The sequence below is a fragment of the Epargyreus clarus genome, unplaced genomic scaffold (assembly GCF_041222505.1).
Source record: "Epargyreus clarus isolate Ecla_fem2 unplaced genomic scaffold, WU_Ecla_fem_2.2 ptg000027l, whole genome shotgun sequence".
Taxonomy (NCBI): Eukaryota; Metazoa; Arthropoda; class Insecta; order Lepidoptera; family Hesperiidae; genus Epargyreus; species Epargyreus clarus.
The window spans coordinates 12,621,152-12,632,482 of record NW_027332234.1 but is presented as its reverse complement, the minus strand read 5'-3'; the positions used below and the strand labels follow the sequence as shown (position 1 = coordinate 12,632,482).

General features: G+C 36.4%; 2 protein-coding genes across 2 annotated transcripts in view; one reads left to right on the top strand and one right to left on the bottom strand.

Moving 5' to 3' along the window:
* Window positions 1–134: 134 nt before the first annotated feature.
* On the bottom strand, window positions 135–7,649 carry LOC140753967 (non-structural maintenance of chromosomes element 3 homolog). The gene is made up of 5 exons (XM_073088839.1): window positions 7,336–7,649; window positions 6,695–6,863; window positions 4,821–4,933; window positions 4,201–4,296; window positions 135–2,112 (listed from the first exon to the last, which is right to left on the bottom strand). Exons 1-5 carry the CDS (start codon window positions 7,540–7,542, stop codon window positions 2,032–2,034), a joined length of 666 nt encoding a protein of 221 aa, XP_072944940.1. The 5' UTR covers window positions 7,543–7,649; the 3' UTR covers window positions 135–2,031.
* Window positions 7,650–10,020: 2,371 nt separating this feature from the next.
* The window catches only part of LOC140753968 (uncharacterized), a 29,964-nt gene continuing 28,653 nt past the window's right edge, over window positions 10,021–11,331 (top strand). Inside the window, exon 1 of the mRNA XM_073088840.1 lies at window positions 10,021–10,172. The gene's annotated coding sequence lies outside the window, so the exon portion shown is untranslated. The remainder of the gene's footprint in view (window positions 10,173–11,331) is intronic.

Genomic DNA, 11,331 nt, shown 5'->3' with positions numbered 1-11,331 from the left:
TCCGCTGGTGACGTCATGGCTCATGTTTCAATATTGCATAGAACTTTTTTGAATTGCTTTTTGATTTATATTGTATAGACCGCATACAAATATATAATATAGAAGCAAGAATATTACAATTATTTTTTCATAGACCGCGCCAAACTGTTAATAAAACAAGAATAAAAGATAAGTTTTGTTAAAAAGTATTTTTATTACTTATCTATGAGTTACAGGAGAGTACTATAAACATAAAAAATGTTACTTAACAAAATTATATTACTGTATTAACACTAGGAGATATATTGGATTGTTGGTATTTACCAATAAAAGAAACAAACCGTTATGGGCTACATAACGCTTATCAAAATAGTATACTATATTTTTTATTTCTTAAAGTTCTTAGCTTAATAATCTAATTGTCTTTATTCATTCATAAAGATGGACGATAGTCGTTGAAATTCACTTCAATTTTCAACCTATTTTTTGTTTTATTTCTTTAACCTTAGAGCCAAAAATTCTCCGCCATATTTATAAACTTATTTCTGTTTTAATGTAGACTTATTCGTAGGTAATATATACGTTTTATAAATTTATGGAAGCAGGAATCACAAATCTGCAAAGAATCCAGATTGTTTACCCAAGGAACATCAAACAGTTAAAATATCTGTTTATTTCTCCAATGTTTGATGTAATGAGACACGTAATTTAATCTATATGGATGGATTTAATCCATAGGCCAGGTATGGCCGGCAGTGTTTTCGTCGGTTCAAGATTTTTTTTAACTTTTTTAGTGCCATAAGAATAAAAATGGAATAAACGTAATACAGGACATAAAGATATGTTTGTAATAACCAACACCCCATTGAAATTGGATCGGTAGTTTCAGAAAATCGCGGACATACATATATACATAGCGGTCGAATACAGAACATCCTTTTTTTTCTTAAAGCATACTCACCACAAATAAAATTTTGAAAAAATACTACTAAAATCTTGGTAAATTTTGTCAATATTTTGATCCCCGTGGTTTTAATCCGATCCCATTACGTCAGATTATATCAGAACGCATTACATTTTATTCCATATTACCATGGTCAAATGAGATGAAAAAAAAGCAGTGATAGCCTAGTGGTTAAGAAACGCGGCCTCTCGATCGAGGGGTCCGAGGTTCAAATCCCAGGCACGCACCTCTGATTTTCAAATTTATGTGCGTATTAGAATTTAATTATCACTTGCTTAAACGGTGAAGGAAAACATCGTGAGGAAACCTGCATATCTGAGAGATTTATAAAAAAAATAATCTTAAAGGTATGTGAAGTCTACCAATACGCACTTGGCCAGCGCGGTGGACTATGGCCTAATCCTTCTCATTCTGAGAGGAGACCCGTGCCCAGCAGTGGGACAGTAATGGGTTGATGATGATGATGATGATGATGGTCAAATGTGAAATTTATAAAAATCTTAAATTATAAATCGTAAAAAAGTTGTTCAAAAACATCTATGTACGGACTACGGAGTTACAGAAACATTTCCGTTACAATTTTTAACACAATATATATTAGGTAAGTATACAAAATCCATTATCTCAAACACTTAAAATGATATTACAATGTCTGACTACTTCTATACAATAAAAATCAAAATTTTTGGCATATTATATTTACAATAGCTCCACCATTAAGTTGCAAAGTTGCAACAGGCAGGGCCGGATTTAGTGGAGGGCAGGTGGGGCCTCTGGAAGACAGGGCCCACCTGCCCTCACACAAAAGACAAAAAATATCCGACAGATCAGCAATTTTTAGGGTTTTTTTTTTCCAATGAGTTCGCATTTTATTTGTAAGTAACTTGCACATACGTAATAAAATATTTTTTATTAAAATAATTTTACTATTGCCAATTTTTTTTTAATTAATGACCGCAAAAACTTGTTTTTTTTTAAAGTAATTGCCAGGGCCTCCAAACCTCCATCCAGCCTTGCTTATAGGCACTTAGTATAATATTACTATTTTTAATTAATTTATTTTTTATTATTTTTAGTAACATCTTCAATTATACACTAGTGGCGGGAGGGGCCTCACTGGTTGCGATCTTGTGTTGCTCACACCAATGATCTGGCGTTTTGTTCAAGGCCTGAAAATAGACGCCAAATATATCAGAGTTAATCGCAGCTGTGTTTAAGCGTGTAGTAAGGTCGTTTGTCCACCGTACCGTCACCGAGCCGATAACGATATCTAGACTATTTCGGGCCGATTTTAATATGTCGTGACGGCTAGTTTGTCCACCGCGACCGATATCGGCGGTTTATTTTGTTCCACCTGTCACGCGTGTGACGGCTGTGTATGGACAAGTTCCAATGTGTTTTATATTGCCGGCACATCGGCCCGTCAAAATCTCGGTGCCGATCTAGCGGTCACGCCGATCTCCGGCCGGAATGATGGTGCTCGGGTGACGGACGTGCGGTGGACAAGCGGCTATAGTAAATGTATGTACGCTGCTTCGATGCCGTCATTAATTATCGGTATCAGCTCGGTGACGGTGGCGGTGGAAAAACGGCGTAAGGGAGACATACTTTTCCGAAGCATTCCAGCTTAGGCCTCGAGGACCTCAAGTAGGTTCAATCTATCTGGACTTAATTTACTGAGTTTGCAGATCACTTTTTTATAATATAAGAACAGACGACGAACTACCACACCCTTCAAACCCGAACACAGCGTCGTTTGACACTGCTGTTATTAGGCATAAATTGGTGTGGCGCTCGTGCCGCGGAGTCGAACCACAGAGGGTTCTACCACCTTCAGTGACTATGGGAGTAACCACTTACCATCAGGTGGACTGCGTAATCATTACCTCTATATTATTAACTAGCTGTGCCCCGCGGTTTCACCCGCGTTTAAAATAAATCTAATAATATCATAAACAAGAAAAGTTAGTTCTAAAATATAAGTAGCCTAAGTTACTCCTTATTACATCAGCTACCTGCCAATAAAAGTCCCGTCAAAATCGGTCCAACCATTTCAGAGATTAGCCAGAACAAACAAACAGACAAAAATTAAAAGAAAATCTTATTTTGGTGTATGTACCGCATGTAGCATTCATATGCATGTAGTAAAAAGCGGTTATTTCAATATTAAAAGCAGACACTCCAATTTTATTTATATGTATAGATAAAGAAAATACACCTACTTATTACGAAACATTTATATGGGGTATTGTGTATTATGAGAAAATAAAATTCAAGGCAGTTAATTGTATCAGGCGTTACTTTGCGGAAATCCATGCTATTAAGTTAAGATTAAAACTACTTCGCAACAATCCGCTACAAATATGTATGATGGTATATATTTTAAACCATGCAGTATGTACCACCCTCCCTCCCTCAAAGGATGCATGCAGATGCAAAAATTAAAAATATACACCACCATACATACCACCACCAACACGTGTTTCGCTCCAAAACGGAGCATCATCAGGGTAAGTTGACTCTACGACGGTTAATCGCTAAACCTTAATCACTTAGCGATTAACCGTCGTAGAGTCAACTTACCCTGATGATGCTCCGTTTTGGAGCGAAACACGTGTTGGTGGTGGTATGTATGGTGGTGTATATTTTTAATTTTTGCATCTGCATGCATCCTTTGAGGGAGGGAGGGTGGTACATACTGCATGGTTTAAAATATATACCATCATACATATTTGTAGCGGATTGTTGCGAAGTAGTTTTAATCTTAACTTAATAAAATTCAAGGCATATAAGGGCACGGCAAATTTTTCAAATGGACTACCTACCTTTCTTTCACAGACATGTTCATTTATGGAATGGAAAAATGGCGTAGTGTATCTCAATTGGCCTTTTAATTTGGTTTGAGGTTCGAATCCCAGGCACATACTTCAGATTTTTTAAATTATTATACAGGTTGAAATGTTCAAATAGGCCTTCAGGGACAAAACGACTTGAAAGAAATAAACACTTAATTTTAAGCGAAAATACGGAATTTGATGTTTTTTATTCTTTGAATTCAATTCAGTAGTTTTGATTCGGTGCTATTTCAAACACACAGACAGACAAAAAATCTAAGTATGATCAAATTGCTATTATTACTTATAGGTACTCAGTTTTAACTACTTTTTGTAAATATATTCGGTATACAGACAAGCGAACCTTACATTATTATTACTTGTCTATCCAAGTGGCTAATGTATATAATAATTGATACGAACCTCTGCAATTTTGTTAAGAATGAACATTTTTGATGTTTCCTTGTTCGCCCGCGGCCCCCATATAAATTTCTTTTTGGCTAGTTCGCCTTCTCCCTCCTGCAAAATTAATAAAATTCCTTACTTACTTGAAGGTGGTAGAACCCCTTGTGATAGGACTCCGGCGGCACCACCGCCATTTCTGCCTCATAACAACAGCGTTAAGCGCTGCTGAGTTCTGGTTTGAAGGGTGTGGTATAAGGGGACATACTTTTCCGAGGCGTTCCAGCTTAGTACTCAGTAGCAGCGGCGCATCTGTGCCGACCTCAGGTAGGAATATCTGATCTTATTTGGGGTTGGTTACAGATGTCCATGGGTGGCAGTAGCCACTTACCATCAGGTGGACTGCATGCTCGTCTGCTACTCCTATATTATAAAAAATAAATCTGCGCGGTTTCCGACGCTACCAACTAAAATAAATTTGAAAGTGGTGCCGTGTCGAAAATTGGCCATTCCAACTCAAAATGTGGGCTCATGCAACTCATCATATGATCAAATGCATAGTTTAGCATTCTATTAAGGGCATACAAACATTCATTATATATATATATTGAAGAAAAATAATGATAATGGTTTATAATTACCGTCACAGCTGATATATATAACTGCGAAGTGAATTTTTTCGTAAATAATTTTATGACAGCACCATCATTCTCGTTCATCAGCTTCGCTTTAATGAGGAAGGTCCACATATCTTCTGTAATAGAAATGTATAATATACAGGCATAGATTAGTAAAGATTACTCATTTCTAACAAGAAAATGTAACCAGTTTTGACAATTGAAATTGTCAGTCATCTATTTTCGTGTTTGAAAAATAATTAAAAATGTAGTTTTTAGATCATTTACGAATGAAACGATATTTCTCCACACTTTTTCTTCGATTTCGTGTTTTTTCACCACTTAACTGCACATGTCGGTATTGTTCCGCGTAAATTACACCATGACAGCCATTAAATTGCTGACACATTTGTCGCCCGTTTAAGCCATTTAATGGCTCCCTTCAATTACAAGGCGGTGAGATATCTATACTTATCTATGTATACAGGGTGAATTTTCAAATGGGCTTTCAGGACCAAATCCGAAAGTATAAGGATTAGTGAATGATAAAATGATTTAGACTCACAACACATCTGTTTAACTATCAACTCGACTACGACGGACTGATCGCAGATGATAACACAAAAAGAAGGGTAAGTGAAAAACGCTTAAAGGAGTTATGAGGCCGATTTTGATAAAAATTAAAACTGCATCATTAGAGTTTTTCACCTAAGACCAGTGGCGGACTAAGGTCACATTTCATAGATTGTTTGATTCTGACTCCCTTTTTTTTAGCAACTGTGTTTGGAGGCCCCCCAAGATCAGGGGCTTGGGGTAGGCAGCCCCTTTCACCCCTGCCTTAAGCAGTTACAGCCTAAAACTAATCTAGACCCTTTTCATTTAGTTTAGCATTTATGAATTCTTCCTAAAATTTGACCTGAATGCAGTGATAGTTGGTGGCATTACTGCCCATGGAAATCAGTAATCAAGCTCACATAAAAGTCCTATTAGTATTACACTGATGTATTGCACCACGGGTGCAAAGTCAAAGTCGTAAGGTCATAGGTTTGTAGGTGGTAGGACCCTTTGTGGTTCGACTCCGGCGGCACCACCGCCACACCTATTTCTACCTAATAACTGCAGTGTTAGGTGCTGCTGTGTTCCGGTTTGAAGGGTGTGGTAAGGGAGAAAGACTTTTCCGAGGCATTCCAGCTTAGTCCTCAGGGGTAGCGGCGCATCTGTGGCCGACCTCAGGTAGGAATATCTAATCCTATCAGCGGCTATCCCATGGGCGACAGTAGCCACTTACCATCAGGTGGACTGCATGCTCGTCTGCTACTCTTATATTATAAAAAAAAAGGCATTCCACCCTAAGATAAGTATGTCTTTCACCCCATGCTTCAAACCAGATCACAGCCGCTCTAAATACTGCTATTATTAGGCAGAAATAGGTGTGGTATAAATAGTCTTCTACCACCTTTAATTTTGTGCAAAATCAACTTTCCAAAAGCTTAAGCCATTACCCTACGCAAATTCAGTTTCTGCTTATATACTAATAAACTATTGTCCGATTCATAATTAGGTGTCCAAAATGTAAACAAAGGAGTGGACCTATCAAGAAAATATGTTTAAATTATGATTAATTCACATTTTCCAATATTTATATTAACTCAATTTCATTCCATAAAGTAATAATAATAAAAATCAAGGTTTATGGTAGAAAATTAAAATGTGACAATTGGGATCCAAAACATTTTTTTTGGCCCCCTTTTTTGTTGACTTTTTTAAAGATTTGTTTCTTGTTAATTTGTTAAGGTTTACAATACCTGTAATCATATTTTGCCAATGACATTTCTTTGTTTACATTTTGTACACCTAATTATGAATCAGATTATATAACAAACTACAATTGAACCAACCATCTTTAACCGATCCACCCGACATAAATATATGTGCGAGGGCTACATTCAGCAGACGTTGCTCATGGACATCCATGAGGGGAGATATGGGGGAGTCACAGGGCTCCAGCAGGACCAGTATATACTGAACAGTCTTGGTGTCTACTGTCTCCAACTTGTAGCCGTACACCTGAAATTAAACATTTTCATGTGTCAATAATATGCATTACATTCAAAGATATATGTAGAAAACATGTAGAGGTTGTGTTCCGATCCAGTAGTACTTTAAGAAAATATTGTAACTGACAATTTGTAAGTGCCGCCATTGGCCTATACAAAATAAATATATTTCATTTCATTTCATCTTTAATTAATTGGTGCATATCAGTAAAAAAAATTAGAAATGTTCATACAATGAGACTACTTTTCTGGGGCATTACAGCTTAGTCCTCAGGGGTAGCATCTAAGGCCACTCTCAGGGGGAACCTGATCGTGTTTGGGGTTGATTGCAGATGCCTATGGGCGGTAGCAGCTACTTAACAGCAGGTGGACTGCATGCTTTTTATCTAATTAAATTTTTTATAAGAATCTGTGATCACACCCAGGTCGAAATGGCTATGAAAGTAGTACGTGCATACTGTGTAGTAATTAAAGAGACTTACATTTCGCAAATGTTTATCAGCGGCGGCGATGACATTGTTAACATCGTTCTTCGGCGTATCGCAAGTACTCTTCAAGTGATTTGCGATATCAACCCGCGGAATGGGGAGTTTGCTGCCTTCTCGACACAATATATATCTGACACAGGCAATAACGTCCTCATTGCGACAAGCGCCCGTTTGGGATGGTAACGATCGACGTTGAGTCATTTTTCAAACCTCCAGGGCCTGCTAGGATCACAATCGCCTCCAAAATGCCGGTCGCCGATTCAAGAAACTGATAAGTTTGATAAGAACACAACAATAATATTGACACTGACAATATTGACAGTTGATGAGTTGAACACAACTTTTTCTTATGTTGGTACCCTGATGAAATGTCATCTGTCAAGCTATGAATACTTACCATAGATATATTATCCTACGTAATATATCTATGATCCTTACTCCTTACTAATATTATAAATCCGAAAGTAACTCTGTCTGCCTGTCTGTTTGTCTCTTCTTCACGCTTAAACCACTGTACCGATTTTAATGAAATTCTGTACAAAGATAGTCTGAGACCCGAGAAAGGACATAGGATAGCTTTTATCCCGGAAATCCCACGGGAACTAGGGATGGCGATCTAAGATCGAATAATTGGAAAATCGATCTTTTGGACCAAAAAGTCGATTATTTTAATCGATATCAGTAAGGATTAAATCGTAAACTATGAATGTGATCACGTGATGATCTTTAGCAAAGTTGTTGTCCATGAGCCCACTAAGGTTTCAGAGTTGGTACGACCCATTTTTCGCCAGATGGCCCCACTTTCATTCCAATGAAGGTAAGAATTTTCAGTTTTATGTATGTTATTTTCTTTTAAACGCGGGCGAAGCCGCGGGCAAAAACTAGTTGAATATATTTTTTATAGTCCTACAACATTTTGCTTGTGCAGGGGTGCCACTGTTGATCATTATGGTGCTTATTTAAGAATATTGCAACATTTTAATGATAATATGATACCTGGCCACAGCCAACAGCGGCGCGGCGAGCGGCGCGGTGAGCGTTGAGCGGCGAAAACAATTGTAGGACAATGTATGAAACTGGCCACCGTTACGAGCGGCGCGGCTGGCGGTGCGGCGAGCGGCGCGGCATAAGTCGAGCGGTTGAAACAAATGTCGCGCGGCGGCGGTATTTGAAGCAAATAATTCTGTTTCAATCACGCGTTAAGTTAAGATGTACGGATACGGAACAATTTATTAGAGACTTGCTCTCGCGTATGACTTGGTCTCGTATATTAAAAAAATATATATCGAAATAGTTCCTGTATTCATAATGAAAACTGTGAAATTTGCCAAGTTCTCTTCTTTTTTGGCGAAGTGGGTGCGCCTCTTGACTGAATAATATGCTAAGAACGCACTCGTTTCAAGCCAAAAGCGACATTATTTTTTAATTTAAATAGTCCTAAATACGTCCCTCGCCGCGCCGCTCGCTGCACCGCCCGTAGCTGTGGCTGGCACGTCAGTATTCAACATAACCTTAATTAATTAGGTGAAATATCATTCATCTTATTGACAAATAACACTAGTTAAATTAACGTAAAAATTAAGAACTTTTTACTTGGGGAAATTGAAAAATATCTCATAGAGCTGGCAACAAAGTACCATTATCGAAAACCGCCACGAATTTTCGAAATTTCGGATTTTAGTCAGAAGTTGATAATAACTGGAAATGTGGAAACATAATACAAAAACTTTCATTTACAATTTTGCAAAAGTTGTCAAGGATGTGATCAATTAGCCAGCGCGCCTGCCTGTAGCATTAATCTCTATTTTCTCTAATATGCAAAAAATCAAATTAAGTCAAGTATCATTAATCAAGTAGTAAACCGAGATAAAACTTCTCTTATATTATATATACTACATAACTATGAAGGCCAGTTAAATGTAAGCCAATAAAAAATATTTTTTACTTCAAAGAATATGAGCATCAGCGACCCTAGTTTTAATTTCTAGAACTCAATCCTCCATTCCGTACGCTTCGCTCACGGCCTCCTTCATTCATTTTTCTGTCATTCACTTGGTTACTGTGACTTCACTGATCAATTATTCCGAGTCCTACACTATAGATATGGGTTGTACTAGGTAAATTTGGGACTAGGTATACCTGTTCCTAGTAATTAAAAATACGTGATCCAAATACCTGTTCCACCTAGTCCCATAAAGTCTCATTACTATCTATGGTTCGCGTAAGCGGCGTCCACCCAAATGACATTCGCATAGATTCGGAACTCGACTAAACTATTCCGTATCTTCACACACTTGACATTTCATACTCAATTCGCATCGAGTATCTGTTTGATCCGACAGCCACTAGGTGTTGTTAAAAAGGACAAGTATATTTTTGCATACCCATGAGTTCATGTTTTATTAGTTTTTACTTTTATTCGCATTAAACTAAGGTTAGAATTCAAAAGAGTTACTCACCAATAATTTAAATAAACATGAGTGCGGATTGCGTTAGTTTTATTGCATATAGAAATAAGGTTCAAATTTAAATGATTTATTAACGTAGACGTTTCTGGAGAGGCGCAACTAAAGTATCGCTGCCTGTAATAGGTACAAGATGAGACTAGGTGGATCGAGTATTTTAAAAAATGTAATAGGTGCTACCTAGTACGGTAAAATACCTAGTCCCTGAACCTGTACCAGTATATACGCCTCACCTCTACTACACTACAGATTCCGGTATTTTGCTCGCGGCTCGCCGACTCTGTCAGTGTCAGTTTTTTAAACAGAATCGTAAGGGTTAGACGTGAATCTGAAAAATAATTAATTCTGCAAATCTACATTCCACGCGTAAGTATTTAAAAAGCAATTACTTAACACGAAAAGTATTTAAAGTATAAATCATCGCTTTATTTCTTATTTTCAAACTGTCTTCTGAACATCTGAACTCCATTGCTAATAATAAAATGCCCAGCGTCAGCGTCCCGGCATGTTGACTATTGCATTCCGATTTCCGAGCCTAGAATCGATTTTTAAAATTACTTCCTTATAACGTATTGATTATTGATATGGCTTTAGAAAGAGTTTAAGAGCTTAGAATTTACTAAATTTATCCAAAAATCTCATTTAATATTATTGTCTCCTTCAGTCCCAACTAATGTGGCCACATAGATCCCCTAACCATATAGAGTCTGGGGCCCTTCTAGAAACAAACAAATTACTGGAAATATCTTGTTTAGTTTTTGTTGGTTATTATTATGTTACTACCTCACAACAATAAAATAAGTTACACACTTACTAAATCAAATAAAAATGTAATATTTTAAATATGTTAATGTATTTTACATGTTTTGTATAATTGTTATTAAATATTTATATTTACTAAGGCTCGTTATGTTTATATCACTTATAATAATAAGTATTACTTATAATAATAATTTATGAGTAAGTTACTAAAAGGTTACATTTTCTTTTTAAGTATAAACATAATCTCAAAACTTCGAGGCCTTGATCAAAAATGGGGCCCTTGGATTGCAGTTGTGTAGGCGTAAAATATAAAAAAAAAACATCTTTTCATTTGTTTAAATAACAAATTGCGGTGCTTCATTAAATAGAAGATAAATTTGTGTTTAATTATTAATGTTTAAATATTGAGCAATTCTATTCTGGAATGTGCAATAATAGTAAATCTAATAATAGTAATCTAAAATAAAAATTTAGTTGCACTTGCGTTATTCCTATATGTGAATGAAATGTAACTTATTCAAATCAAAATAATTATTGTGCTGCTGTTCCATGTTTGCACATCTGTTTCACGCACATTACATATTATTGTCAAAATCCACTATAATTGATATAGTAATAATTCTTCGAACTTGTTTATAAATCTAATATTAGTAAATCAAAGCTTATAATAGGAAACATTAAAGACTATGCCATTCTTCGAACTTGTTTATAAATCTAATATTAGTAAATCAAAGCTTATAATAGGAAACATTAAAGACTATAA